This window comes from Quercus lobata, chromosome 8, assembly GCF_001633185.2.
Source record: "Quercus lobata isolate SW786 chromosome 8, ValleyOak3.0 Primary Assembly, whole genome shotgun sequence".
In the NCBI taxonomy this organism is placed as follows: domain Eukaryota; kingdom Viridiplantae; phylum Streptophyta; class Magnoliopsida; order Fagales; family Fagaceae; genus Quercus; species Quercus lobata.
The window spans coordinates 59141004-59156391 of NC_044911.1; the positions used below are offsets into that span (position 1 = coordinate 59141004).

At 32.6% G+C, this 15388-nt stretch overlaps 1 protein-coding gene and 1 non-coding gene across 2 annotated transcripts; one reads left to right on the forward strand and one right to left on the reverse strand.

The window, feature by feature from the left end:
- Positions 1-5334: 5334 nt before the first annotated feature.
- TRNAP-AGG lies at positions 5335-5406 on the reverse strand. The gene has a single exon. It is a non-coding gene; the product is annotated as a tRNA-Pro (tRNA).
- Positions 5407-9020: 3614 nt separating this feature from the next.
- On the forward strand, positions 9021-9883 carry LOC115954949. The gene is made up of 3 exons (XM_031072963.1): positions 9021-9172; positions 9288-9355; positions 9463-9883. Exons 1-3 carry the CDS (start codon positions 9049-9051, stop codon positions 9556-9558), a joined length of 288 nt encoding a protein of 95 aa, XP_030928823.1. The 5' UTR covers positions 9021-9048; the 3' UTR covers positions 9559-9883.
- Positions 9884-15388: the final 5505 nt, after the last annotated feature.

The following is a 15388-nucleotide window of genomic DNA, read 5'->3' on the forward strand; positions in this document are numbered from 1 at the left end:
TTGTGCAAAATAAATATGTAGATTGTAATCTCTAAGTTCGACTTTTTTCAATTTAGTTATTTAAGTATTTGTTTGTTAAAAAAAAAAATTTTAAGTATTTTTTTTTTGTTAGCTTCCATCCAATCTGCATCGTTAAATTCGCAAAATGACATTATTTTGGAAAAAGGAACATACTAAAATTAAGAGCGTTTACATTGGATTAGCCAAAATTTTCTCTCCATTATAAAACAAGAACTTGCTTTTGTATTTTAGTTAACTACTTTTCAAAACACCTGCATCCAATTATCTGTTCTAAACTCAATTTCATTTAAATATTTTTTTACAAAAAAATCTTCCCTCTCTTCTTCTTATCTCTTTGTTAGAATTTGGGTTCATTAGGCAAATTTGGGATCTTAATTTATTTTAAAGAAGCCAATGCAAATGCTCTAATGACAACATTGAACTGAACTAGATTAAATTACTAAATTTTAAACAAAGCAAAGGTAAATAATTGAAATGAAAACTATACAACTTAAAAGACTGAATTGAAAACATGTAAAAGTGAAATGGTGTAATTTGTAATTTACTCCTTTATTGAGCTAGTGCGGTAGATGTGGATCAAGACGTAGAAAAATGAAAGAAATATTCTTTACAATGGCATGGTGGATTTGAAATAATAGGAACTTGTCATGTGTAGAAGGAAAAAAAGGACATGCACTTATTAAAGAAGTAGCCGAGAAGGTGATTGAGTATGTGCAAAAGTTCATGGAGACAAACGTGAGGTAGGTCCAAAGATAATAATCAAAGAGAGAACAAATGGGCATATTTGCAAAACAATGGAAGGGAAAGGGGGGTGGAGTGGTGATTAATTATGGTTAGGAAGTCGTTGCTATGTATATGTGTAAGAAAGAACAAATGGGCAACGATACTACTAAGATAAAGGCTATGGGCCTATAGCATTGGAAATTTGGAACTAGCTATCATTTTCGAAGAAGATGTTGAAGTGCCTCACGTTGTGATACAAGGTAAAGTTTTTCTTCCGTGTTTTAGTACTTTGAATGGGACATGATATAGACATATGACCGATTTAAAATGTGTTTGAATAGTATCATGTCGAGTACGTTAATACATTGGATCTAAGCCAAACTCGTCATACAAAGGGATTCTTTGACAACAAAGCAAGTCCCTAACAGCAGAGGAGCCAAGAATGTCCAGATAGACCACATATTTGATGAAGCATTTGCAGGTATCTAACGAATTCAGAACCTGGAAAGCATCGCTCGTAAAGAGGACTGGAAATAAAGAATAAATCTCAATGAAATGCAACGATCTGATATTTCATTAAAAAGAAAAAAAAAAAGAAAAGAAAATAAAAAATCCCAATAACCTTTGCATTTTGAAAATTGTGGCAGGTATGGCAATCTCTTGCTAGTACAGCGACTACAGTCATAATAATAGTAATCTGACAATTTTATTATTTTATTTTGTAAAAAGTCCCCAAAAGCCTCTAGTGTTTTTTTTTTTTTGTTTCAATCAAATTAATTGTAAATATGATATATTCACAATATTGAGTCTTTTGGCTAAATATTACAAAAAAGGGGTTCATTGTTATTATAGGCAATGTTCAAAGTTATTTAGCAAAATGAGGAGAGATACTGAATTTTGGCAACACTGTTGCTGAAATTGTAAGAAAAGTATGAGAAAGAAGAAAGTTGAGTGATGTGATTGGGAGGGAAAAAAAAAAGAATTTTAGTAATGATATTACCGAAATTCATTCCACTATCCAAGCTCTACCCATGAAGTGCCCTAGTGGGAGTGCTCGAATGATTTACCAATTGTGGCAACCAAGTTGCCGAAAATGGGAGGGGAAAAAAAAAGTGGTTGTCGAAATCGTGGAGGAATTAAAAAAAAAAAAAGTGTTATGTCCACAATATTTTTACAACAAATCACAAGTAATTAGTTGTTATTAATTCAAATTTGAATTTAACACTAAGATTACTTTTTTAATCTAATAATAATAACTAGTAACAACTTGCCATTTAGGATTTGTTATAAAAATGTTGTAAAAATAGAGTGCACATATCATTTCTCAAAAAAAAAAAAAGTGGCAACTGATTTGTGGCAATGCAACAATTTTTTTCCCCTCCTATTTTGGCAATACCATTGCCACAAATTCATTCCCACAATATATTTTTTTCCTTCTATTTCGGTTATGCCATTGCCACAAATCTACTCTCACAATTTTTTTCCCCTCTATTTAGGCAATGCCATTGCCACAAATCAATTGCCACTTTTTCTTTTTCTTTTTTAAGAAATGATATATGTATATTATTTTTACAACATTTTTATAACAAATCCTAAATGGCAGGTTGTTAATAGTTGTTATTGTTGGATTAAAAAAGTAATTTCAGTGTTAAATTCAAATTTGAACCAATAACAACTAATCACTTGTAATTTGTTGTGAAAATGTTGTAAAAATATTGTGAACGTAACACTTTTTTTTTTAATTCCTCCCCAGATTTCGGCAACTAATTTTTTTTTTTCCTCCCATTTTCGGGAACTTGGTCACAATTCATATTTTCTCTCTTCTTAATTCCCTACACCTCAATTCCCTACAATTTTGGCAACTTGGTTGCCACAATTGGTAAATCATTTAGGCACTCCCATCGGGGTACTTCACGGGCAAAGCTTGGGCAGTGGAATGAATTTCGGTAATATCATTACCGAAATTCATTTTTTCTCCCTCCCAATCACATCACTCAACTTTCTTTTCTCTCATACTTTTTCTTACAATTTTGACAACTGTGTTGCCGAAATTCAGTCTCTCTTCTCATTTTGCTAAATAACTTTGAACATACCTATAACAACAATAAACTCCGTTTTTTGCAATACTTAGCCAAAAGACTACACAATATTGGTACGTTAGAATTTGTAAACTTTATGTTGATATGGTGCAATTTGGAGTATAATGGAGTGGATCTCTATTTGCACAATTAATTTATATATATATATATATGTGTGTGTGTGTGTGTATTATTGTAGAATTTGACAAGTCCAAAATTGTTTTATTTCTAGTTTTCAGTTTTCACTTGACATTTAGTATTAAATTTGATTTGAAATTCAATATTGACGTGTGAGATAATTCAGAGGATCAGAGAGAAAAAACAAAAATCAATATTAAATTTTGTGGGATCGGGATGGCTTCTCAAGCCCCAAAATTATTGAAGGCATCGATCGAATTCAATATTGGGCTGCTGCAAACCTTGTTACAAGTAGTGCTCGCTTACGTTGATCCCAAAGAGGCCACCATATGACGTTAATGTATTTGATGATTGATGCATTAAATTTGTCAACGTTTCTTTTTCCTATTGATCACTTTTATCCATATCTAGATTATATTTGTTTACTTTAATTATAATTATCATTTTTTTAATAAATCAAACTAACACTAAACTAATTAGAACTAAATAAATTAGATTATATCTTCATTAAATATGATTTAATTTAATTTAATTATAAATATATTTATATTTTATCATATGTAATTTTTTTTTTTTTTATTAAACTTTCTTGTGCATTTTAACTATTACTCCAATTTTTCATGCACTGTTTTCCCATTAAAAGAGTCAAGGTCTTTTAACAGGTATGGGAACTATGAACTACTTTCACTTATGGGTAGTAATAATTTTCCTAAAGATTTTAGTATTTTACTAATCTACCTTACAATGAGCAAAGCTGAGATGCCTCGGATTGGACCTCAGCACAAAATGCGTAATGCGTTAGCCAATATAAGATTCTCTGAAGGAATAATATCTTTTTTGCTTCTGTGTGATCATTCTCTTTTAGACTCCATTAAAGTGTAAATGGAAGATACATGTGGTATACAAAGGGTAAATCTTATGTACAGTTATTAAAGAGTTATATCATAGATTTTTCAATTAAATTCGACCACATAATTATATTTTTTAATGAAACACATGATTGAATTTAATTTTTTTTTTATATAAAAAAATGATGTTATTTTGGGTAAATTGCAAATTACACTTCTAAAATTTGAGAGTGTTTGGATTTTACACCCTGAAATTTGAAAGTGTCTAGATTTTACATCCTAATATTTCAAAATTAAGATTTTACCCCCTAAATTTTAGGGATATTTGGATTTTATAGTTTACACCCTAAAGTTTCTGAATTTGGCTTTTATCCCCTGAAGTTTGAGAGTGATTGAATTTTACACTCTAACGTTTCAAAATTTAGATTTTGTCCCCTAAAGTTTGGTAATGTTTGGATTTTACATCTTAAAGTTTTAGAATTTGGGGATATAAAATCCAAACACTTTCAAACTTAAAGGGGTAAAATCCAAATTTTGAAACGTTAGTCCAACACTCCCAAACTTCAGAGGGTAAAATCCAAATTCTGAAATTTTAAGATGTAAAATCCAAATACCTCTAAAATTTAAGAATGTAATTTGCAATTTGTCCTATTATTTTTATTTTAAGGACTAATACAATCATGAAATTGAATTCAATTGGAAACTTAAAGTATGGTATTAAAAAACTGTATATAAGTTAAAAGTTTTGTGCTTGACATACTCACATACATGCAAAATTTTGCTTCCAATTCCCACGTCCCAAGGCTCCCAACAAGGACTTTGATCTTAGATTTCTCAATCTCTAATCAGCCAAATTGAAGGATTCCTTCTTTATTTTTTTTTTAAATTTTTTTTTTTTTCATTTTTGACAAAGACTTTTAAGTGAGATGGATTTCTATCTTCACTTTAAAAAGTTGGAGATGGAGAGTTTGGCATTTGAAACTAGCATGAAATGCATGAAAAAAAAAAAAAAAAAAAAAAAAAAAATCAATTGTTGGAAAAATGAGGATTTGAACCTTAAATATCTCTGTTGGAAGTGCTAAAGATTCTTGAGTTACGAAATTCTTAACAAATGCGTAACACTAAAGTTTATACTTTATATATCATCACATGGTCTCATAAACTTAAGTTTTAATTTGTGCACATTTCTAAGAGACTAAAACCAGGTCAAATGCAGCCTACTATTATTTTGTCCTCTTTCTGGTTTTAGAACTCAAACGTTTGTGGTTTAGAAATCCAAATTCAGTTTCGGAAAATTGTTTGAGCAAGAAGATAGTTCTGTTTTAAGTTTCTAAAAATTTGGACACTAAAAACAGATATAGGAGACGTAAATGGCAACAAAGCAATCCTAGTCGGGCTCAGAAGTCAGAAAGAATTGACTTAAAGGCCTTGAGAAGGCTAAGAATTAGTGGGCTGAAAAAGTAATCCGCAGGAACCCAAAAAGATAGGCATTGGCTCACATCAAAAAGCCTTAAAAAATAAGAGGAGGGGCATTCCGAGAATTGAACTCGGGACCTCTCGCACCCTAAGCGAGAATCATACCACTAGACCAAATGCCCATCTGACATCTGTTGTCACAAATTAATTATATAGCCTCATATTAGCAAGTGATCAAAAAGCCAGCAGGGGTACCTCTATTTACTTTGCAAAGTACAGTATTACCTCCAAGCTCCAACTTAATCACGCAGAAAAGAAAACACATATTTAAGACGGAAAATATTATACAAATAACCCAACACCCCTTTTTTTTTGGTTTGAGAATTAAGTATCTTCCACGAGACATTTTGTTTCACTAAACTCTTATGAACTTAAACAATTTATCAAAAGAGTTGCAAATTATGAGCTTTTTCCACTTTCATAGGTGGACATTCTCTTCATTGAATCAGATTTTTGGCAACATGATCCACTCAACGTTGGTCACTACAGCAATTTCATGTTATTCTAGGAGTAATAATACATTAAAAAGTTTATAACATAAATGAGATTTGTGGATAGTCGATTTAAGCTTGACCAAAGACTGAACTATGTAATCATCTTGGTTGATCTGACCACTAAGCTACAAATTCATTTTCCTAGTTGATTGGCCATAATTGTCATCTTTAAAAGTAACCCTCTAACGCTCTTCACATCAACATTATTGTGCCCCATAACAAACCATCACATTTAATGTCACTAAGCAACGTCTCATCTATGGAGTTGTTGTTTTGATATATGTCATCTTAGTTGAAATAAGGGGAAAACTAACTAGTGAGTCTTGGGAGATGGGTTTCTTTGTCAAAACCAATCCCTCACAGATCTATAAAAAGACATCATTTTTACCGAGTAAACTTAGCACTATTAACACACCATTTTCATTTCTCTCATTCACTCATTAGTTTATTGACTTAACCATTAAAGCCTCTTTGCCCAAGTCCTAGATTGGCTAGGGTCAAATATAGGATCCTTCTTTTGAGTAGGGTGTCTTTTCGGTTACAAGATGTTCATCACTATTTGGTCATCATTGAAGTCCTTGTTGTGCTTCCGTCTCCTCTTTGAAATTATAGTATTTTACCCACCCACAAGAACCGATTGAGTTATATGGACATGATTACTTTGGAAAGCCATTAGTAATTTAAGTTTGATTGATAATGTAATAATCTGACCTTAATGAAACAAACGACAAAAGGAAGGCAAATGTATGAAGCAGTGAATGTAAGAAACTATATAAATTCAAAACTCTGTAGTATATTTGATTTTGTGGGTATCATAGCTTTTAGGGGGTAATTAGTGATTACACTGTAACAATTGTACACCACTCACACATTTTTAATTCCTCATAATTTCTTTAACGAATGGATGTGACTCTATATTGGGTAATCATTCTTCCTAATTCCTAAGGATGTGTTTGTTTGGAGGTAAAATAGGATGGATGGAAAACTTTGGAGAGAAGATGAGAATGAAAACTTTTTTGGAGTGTGTTTGGTTAGGTAGGGAGGCTGCTTAATGGACAAAAATATCTTTGTGCACGTGCACATGGCTTTATTTGTATCATTGCTCTTCTTCAACCTCTTTTTTTTTTTTCTTCCCTAGACGTTGCCTATTCTGCCCTTTATTTATTTATTTATTTTTGCTTTCTTTTGTGTTTTGTTTTGGTTGTTTGCCATTTTTTTTTAATTGGGCATCATTTTTAACAAGAGTATATGAGTAAATTTATACAAACTCATTTTTTCCATCTTTTTATCTTTTCACTTCCAATCAAACAAAAATAAGGAAAATTAAAATTATTTTCATCCTTCTACCATTTTCTATCCTCCCCTTTTTTCACCTCTCCAACCAAACACACCCTAAAGCTACAATGCTCAAAATAGGTATAGCTTTTCCTAAAAGGATATAAGGGTGTGTATATATATAATTTGACTCAAGTCTTCAGGCCATTTCATCCTTCTACTCATTCATTTATAGATAAACTCTGCATCACTGCATGTAATTTCCACCCTCACATGGCTTCCATATCTCTGATACCTAAGATTTAAAACAAGAAAGAAGCTGTTAAGAACAGGGGATTCACTATTCAGCAACCAGAAACTATATTCAAGAAGACTTTTGTTGACTCCATCTATGTTCACTTGCACTCTAATAATTGACACAGTAAATCAGTATAAGAGCCTTGATTGAAATGACACTCTTTATAGACTTTTGGTTAACTTTATGAATAAGAGGTTAAGAGACAAAGACAACCGCAACCACATGCATAATAGGATTCCAAAACACCCAATCAACTTTTCCTGGAAAAGCTTAGATGAGAATAAAATCAACAGCCTAAAGTAACCTACACGGCAATCCAGAGGGAAAATTTGTATCAACAGCACCAAAAGCATCATTATGAATTGTCTCATTGGAGGTCAATGAAGCAGGAGTCTTCTTCCTCGTGTGGTGTTCCCGCTATGGGCAACTTCTTCTCATTGGCAGATGTCAATTATACACCGAACTTGCCAATAGAGTACTTGCAATAGCTGCCGAGGCTTTTTGACTTTTGAAAGCTATTAATGTGGGAGCATATATATAAGAATATAAAATTGTGCTTCAAATTCAAAAACTTTTGGAATGATCATTAGATTGTTTAAATTTGATAGAACAATATATAATTGAATGATTAAATTTAATATTTATTATAAGTTTTAATTTTTTGAACAAGTGATAGTTTATCATGCTATTTATCTACAATTTAAAAAGTTAAATATCTTAGGCGTTTGGATCTCAATTTTGTACTTAGGTACATTTTGGTACAAGAATTTGCCAACTTAAACGGCTAAACCTAGAATGTAACATTTATGAAGTAGTACAAGCCTTGATGATCAGCAATTTTCCTATACGCAGTCTGCACTTTACAGATTGTCTTTTCCTTGAGGCATAAAAATGAAAAGAAACAAAAATCTGATTCTATTCAGTGTTCTTCAAGAGCAGGTGCCCCAGAAGAGTATCAGCATTCTCAGTACTACTGAGAGATCCCTCAATGATCAGCAACACTTTGCAGACTACATTTTTCTTTAGGCATGAAAATGAAGAACCAAAAATCTGATTCCATTCAATGTTCTTAAAGAGCAGGTGTTCCAGAATAGCACCTTAGGGAGTTCAATATTATCGATTGCAACTTTTGAAATTAATAAACGTTTTTGGAATATGTATTAATCTAGCTTATAAAACATTTCGTTTCATTATTAGCAGATCGAGTGAATTAATCACTAACCTGTTGAGAAGTCTCTTCATAAGAGTTTCATATGATATAAGATATAACATGTTGAGACGCTACTAATATTCAAAAACTTAAGCCTATAAATTGGGTCCAATTATATTATATTAACCATTTATTTTCATCATCATTATCCTATGTGAGACTTTACTTCACACCGCTTATGTGATTAATCCAAGCATAAAGGGACAGCTGTAATAAAGAATCTTTCTGTTGGGCGTTTGGAGTACAACAACGTTGATGGGTTTATATTATTAGGTGATAATTGAAACGAGGTCAACGGACAGTGACAAGAAATCAACATTCAAGCCTTATCAGTTCAAATCTGATTTAGCATTGGATTCCCAGACCACTTTAGTGTGGCATTCCATACTTTCAAATAAGCTATAATTAACTGTAATTTGATCAAGTTTTATATATTTCTCATGCCTATATAAACGACCACATCCTAAGTACCCCAATTGCTCTCACCATGCATAAGCTCACGCCAAAGATGAAGAGAGAACAGATCCAAATATGTCTTTTCTTGGCCTTAATCCTTATTGCTTCTCAATGTTATCACTCCACAGCTATGAGGATGCACACTGCAGAATCAGGCAAGTCCCTATACTATCCCTGCTATAACATAATAATACATGCTAAACTGATAGCTTGAGAATGAAGCAACAAAAAGAAAAAGGTAGATACTTACTTTATTTGTTGCTTCCATAGTTGCTTTCAAGCTCAAATCTGCACAAGCAAGAAAAAGCTCAGCCACAGAATTCAAGTCATTCACTTGGGTGAGTAGCACTTCTCAGTCGTATCTAGGTATGAATATTTTACTTTCATTTCATTATATGACAGAAATGGCTAATACAAAACTTTTTTTTTTTTGTTTCATTAAAAGAGCAAATCAGGAATTCATGTCAGAGAAAATGTTAAGAAGGTTCCTTCAGGACCCAACCCTATTGGTAATAAGCACCCACCATCTGGTCATAACTGAGAGGGGAAGTTATCAAGTTCCATCATGCTCAGCAAGCATAAAATATGGTGAAGATTCATTTTTGTTGGTGGAGTACTTGGTCAGATATCATGTAGAACTAATGTTTTCATCATGTCATGCTTGCAGAAGGGTATTTTCTATTTTAGTCATTCATATAAAGAGGCTTTTTGATATGATCAGCTAGAATACTAATGTATTGGCCACATAGTCACGGACTCACAGTAATTGAGTATTTATGTGGCATCTTAAAAACTAGAAGGCCATGGCATGAGATTTTTTGCATGCTCAAAGGATCTCAGACCGTATGACAGGTGCTACTTGTTTATCAAAACTTTTACTGTTTTTGTTTTGTGGGTTCCGAATTGCTTCAGTGAAGAGAACTTGGAAGACGAGTGAAATAAAATCAACAATGAAAAGAAATGAAAACTTACTTGTATTAATCTATTTCGAAGAACACAATAAAAAATCGGTAAGAAGTCTAGCTCGATCCTTCAATACAATATAGGATTTAACTGCTACACAACTCCTAGTCTTTTATCTAAGTTATTCCAAGGAAGCTAATACAAAGTGTTGTAGGAATGTTTAGGTCCTCTTTTCTAATGTCCTTCCTTAATTTATAGGCTTCAAACTCCCACTAGTATTTGAATTTCGCAAAACTCCAACCATTTGGCTGGCGATTCTTTTTGTCGTCCACCAATAATAATGCATGTGGCTGTTTTTTTTTTAGTTACAATGGGTGGTGGGATTTGAATCTTATGTGTGTGTTTGTTTGGAGTGATTTGTGGGGGCTGAGAGGGAAAAATAGAAGAGATTTTGGATGAGAGGGTTGTTTTGGTTAAGAGAGAAAGGGGCAGAGAAAATGATAGGGTTTGGGTGTTTTTTCCTCAAGTCCACCATTTCTTTGTCTTCCCAAATTAAGGAGAAAATGGGGATACCCATCTACTCCTCTCCTCATTCTACACTAGTTTCTTTTTTTTCTTGTTTCAATCTAATGTTCACTTTATTTATAATTTTTATTATGTAATAGGAGCATATGAGTAAATTGATACAAACAACATTTTTTATTCTTTCATTTTTCTTCTTAAGTAAACAAAAAAGTTTCTCATCTTTCCACATTTCCATCCCAGCCAAACACACATAAAAGAAAACTAAAATTTTTCTATTACCAATTTTCCATCCCCTACCATTTTTCTATCCTCAATGAATCAAAGTGTACGGTCCATAAATCAAATCCTAGCCCAAGGCCAAAGCCCACATAAGTCAAGCCAACCTAAGTCATACTGAACAAGTGATGAGAGGCACGAGCATAGCATAGTCTGAACTGACCATCACAAGATATTGCCGAGAACGAGACATAGTGCCTTGGGATATCCGCCTGCCGAACATAATTTGGAGGTTGGCGCAAGTTCCAATAGAGTCACTTCAGAAGTGTACGGCAAGTCCCATCTGATTAGGAATATTGGTTAGGATAGGGTTAGGGCAGGACCCACCTATTTGGGAAAATCACCCATCATGATGGCAAACCCACTAAAGGAAGGCTATAAAAATGGGAAGAGATTTGTGAGGAGGGGGTTGGCAAATCTGGGGAGAAAGAGTGATACACTAGAAGAAAAAAGAGAGAGATAATTAAAAAGAAGGAAGCTTAGTACTTAACTCGAGACTCCACGAGAAACACACACAGGGGGATAAGATTCAAGTGGGGTCTCAAACTCCTTCACTTGAGTTATTAGGTTAGCCTCAAATGGATTTACCCATAGTAGGAAGCTCTTTACTCACTCTAAACAAAAAAAAAAAAGGGAGCTCAACCCCAAAGGCCATTGAGTACTTTGGGCTAGGCCACCACACAAAGCTTATATATCCCTATTAGAAACACTAGAAGGTACCTAACCTATCAATTAAATTACAAAGCTCTCAAATATGGCCCATTGCTCATAAGAAATTACTTTACATATCAATCACATAAATATATGGCTTTTATTTTTGAGTATAAATATTTCTAAATTTTAATTTTGAATATGAACTATATGAACTATAAACACCAACTTGCTGAAGGATAATTTGTTGTCCATTTTCGTCATTTTTTAAAAAGATCCTTGAACCATTTGGCAAAATTCAATTTGGTCCCTCGCTATGAACAATGTCAATTTTTGTTTTTTAACTTTCAAGATCAATTCAATTTCATCATTAAGTATGATCTTTGTTAAAATTATTAAACGGGATAGCTTGATCTAGCAACATTACATTAATACAAATCAGATGCATACTTCATAACGACTTTCATCAACACCAATGTTAGATAATCATGTTAATATTTTAAATGATAGTAGACCTAAGGAAGAAATTGACTTCACTTAAAAGTTGAGGGACAAAGGTTTTTTTTTTTTTTTTTTTTTTTTTGGAGGAGCCGGTTGAGGGACAAAGTTTGATAGTCTAAATTGAACTTTACTCAAGAGTTGGAAGACTGAAATTAGTAGTTTAACCTTTTCTTTGCAATCAAACTGAAATTTTATTTCTTTAATTTGGCAAACCGGTATATACATCTCAAGTGTCCCTTGAGAGTGGAGATAAAGAGAGTAATTGTGAAAAGACAAAAAGTTTTTCACTTTGTACTTTTTGTCTTAATCTCTTTGTAAATAATCTATATTTTAACTTTTAAAATAAAAGTTACTAAAAATTATATAGGAATACAATGTAAATAAGCTACCGAATATAATGTCTCATGATGAAAGTTTACAATACAAAAAAGGTGAGATTCCCATATTATATATACTTGCATAGATTTCGAAAGATTGAAGCCTATAACTATACACACATTGATTAGCTTCTCGTAACATTTTAATATTGGCGTAAATATAATTTTAGTCCTTATATTTTGATTTTTTTCCATTTTAGTCTTTACATTTTAATTTTACCATTTTTAGTCCTTAAATCAATTAACGAGTTCCATTTTGATCCTTTCCGGTAGTGGGCTAACGGAAATTGCTTAGGTGGCTGCCAGAATAATTAAAATATTATAAAAATGCCACATCACCCCTAACACATCAGCATATAAATTTAAAAAGTTAATTTATTAATTTTAACTAAATAAAAAAATTAAAAACAGATCATTTAAAAAAGAAATTAAATTAATTAAATTAAAAAAAATTCTTTACATTATGTTCTTCCAAGTCATCATGAAGAACATGTTCTTTCTCAACTAATATGTTTGGTTGCCGAGGCAATTAAAAAAATCAAGAACATGCCAACATGGAACACGTAAAATCAAAGGGCACAGATCTACAAAAAACAAAGACCTTCAAAGATTCAAAACACAAAGAACACAAACCCAAACCCAACCCTCAATCTCTAGCAAACCCAGAACATCACATGAAAAATCAAACCCTCTATACAAACATCAAACCCAGATTTGAGAAACTCATAAACAAACCCATAAATTTTAAACCCACTGATCTAATAGAGACACACTGATCTGTGATAGATTGGAGGTAAACCACCATGACCTTAGCCCCTCCATTGTCACGCACTCAACCCCACCGTGCAGCTCCTTAGCGGGGACCGAGCACTCGGACTCGAGCGAGGCGTCGACGGCGTTGGTGAAGAGGAGGTGGAGGGAGCCGGAGAAGGTGGAGCCGGCAATGAGGGGTTTGTGTGTTGGGGTTTGGGAGGTCTTGAGGGAGGAGATTCGGGAAGGCGGAGAAAATGTGGATTGAGGGGTTAGGGTTAGGGTTTGGGATTGGGGATTAAGGGAGTGGATTTCGAGAGAGGAGGTGTTGGAGTCGGAGTTAAAGAGAGAGAGTACGGCGAAGCGGTCGAAGGCGGAGAGCTAAAGGAGCCAGTGGACGGCGTCGATGTATTTGGTTTGTGGGAATCTGTGGATTTGAGGTGGGTCTCGGAAAGCTGTGGCTGTGATTTCCATTGTTGGAGTTCCATTCTCTCTAAACCACCGCCGGCCCCCTTCCTCTAGATCTGCTCCAAACCGCCAGCCTCGTCTCATTCTCCCCTTCTGTCTCTTTAAACTCTTTTTTTTTTTATTTTTTGGTAGAGCTCTCTCTAAAATCATATCATGGTTTAAAAAGGTATGATAATATAAAAATAAAAAATAAAAAATCGTTTGATGCTTTTGACTAACTCACTTAAAGAAAAGTAAATACACTTAAAACTAAAATGATCTAATGATAAATTTTTGTTTGGGTTGGTTGAGATGAGAGAATAGTGTGCTGGGTTTGATGATCTCTGAGGTGTTGAATTTAGGTTTTTTCTTCTTGTTTTCATTTATTTCCTAGTGATCTGGGTTTGAGTTCTTGGGTTGCTGGGTTTGTGTTCTTGTGATGGGTTTGAGTTCTTGGTTGCTGGGTTTGATTTGGGAAGAATATGAAAAACAAGTTGTAAAATGAAGAACAATATGAAGAACATGAAGAACAATCTTAATTCATGTGAATTTTAGTTTTTAATTCTGATTTTAATTTTATTATTTAGTTAAAATTAATAAATTAATTTTTTAAATTTATATGCTGATGTGTCAAGGGTGAAGTGGCATTTTTATAATATTTTAATTCTTCCGGCAGCTACCTAAGTAATTTCCGTTAGCCCATTACTGGAAATTATCAAAATGAAACGTATTAATTAATTTAAGAACTAAAAGTAATAAAATTAAAATGTGAGGATCAAAATAAAAAAAAATCAAAATATAAGACCTAAAAATGCATTTATACCTTTAATATTTTATACGTGCAATAAGCATTTTAACTTTTCTTTCAGCATTAGACAGGTACATCTAGGTAGAAAAACGAGCTCCTTAATTTCAGCTAGATATTTCTGTTCTCCAATGAAAGGCAAACTTCTTTGAATTGAACCATGATTATCTAGCTAGTCCATTCAAACAGGGCTAGACCTTGTCGGGTGACAGTACTTTATTTTATTTATAAAAAAAAAAAAAAAAAATTGTAATTGAAATAGAGTTGCAAAGGATAGAAATTTCAATGACAAAATTGATTCAAAATAAATCAGGAACTATGCAGCAACGAATTATGTCATCAACTCATCATAAACTATTACAACTTGCAAATTGCAATCATTATCTCAAATTTAATAAAACTTGCAACTTGCATCCAAAAGTTGAATTGTTTTAAAGGAATAATCACATGCAAATTACAACTATAAAAAATTAAATTTCTTAGTTCCTCAAACGATGAAATTCAAATTACAAGAATATCCATTGTGATTTTCCAAATAAATTAACCACCTCTCCCCTTATGTTTGTGTTCGTTTCTTATAAAGATAAAAATAAATAAAGGAAAAGACTTTTTGGCATAAAACATTTTTCAAAAAACATTTTCTATGTTTTCCATGTTTATGCTATAAATACCTGTACTAAAAAAAACAAACATTTTATGGCGAACAAAAATTTAAGGGAAAATTGAGAATTAAAAGGTTAAGGACATTTAAGCAAAGTAGATTTTCTCTCTCACATCCTCCTAAAGTTATATCTAAGCAAATTAATGCTAGAAACACAATAAAATGTCATTCCTAAATTAGCACGCTAACTCTCATATAGCCCACCAAAATCTCCAATTTAATTTTTTTTGATATATTAATTTAAGAATATTGTGAATATTTATTGTATCCATAGTAATATTGATTCACAACATTACTAATTCCTTCTATTTTTTAGTTCAGCCATGCATGGAGGTGATGAAAAATCCACTTGATATTCTAATACTATGTTTGAGAGTTAGTAGAGGAATGAGATTAATTGAATAGGATAAAAAGAATGGAAATGAATTAAATATTAATATCACTCTTGTATAGAATCTTTAGATGTTTGAAAGGA

Coding starts and splice junctions, on each gene's coding strand:
- LOC115954949 (XM_031072963.1), top strand. CDS start 9,049: ATGCATAAGCTCACGCCAAAGATGAAGAGAGAACAGATCCAAATATGT. Junction 9,173..9,287: donor GATGCACACTGCAGAATCAG/GCAAGTCCCTAT, acceptor TTGCTTCCATAG/TTGCTTTCAAGCTCAAATCT. Junction 9,356..9,462: donor AATTCAAGTCATTCACTTGG/GTGAGTAGCACT, acceptor TTTCATTAAAAG/AGCAAATCAGGAATTCATGT.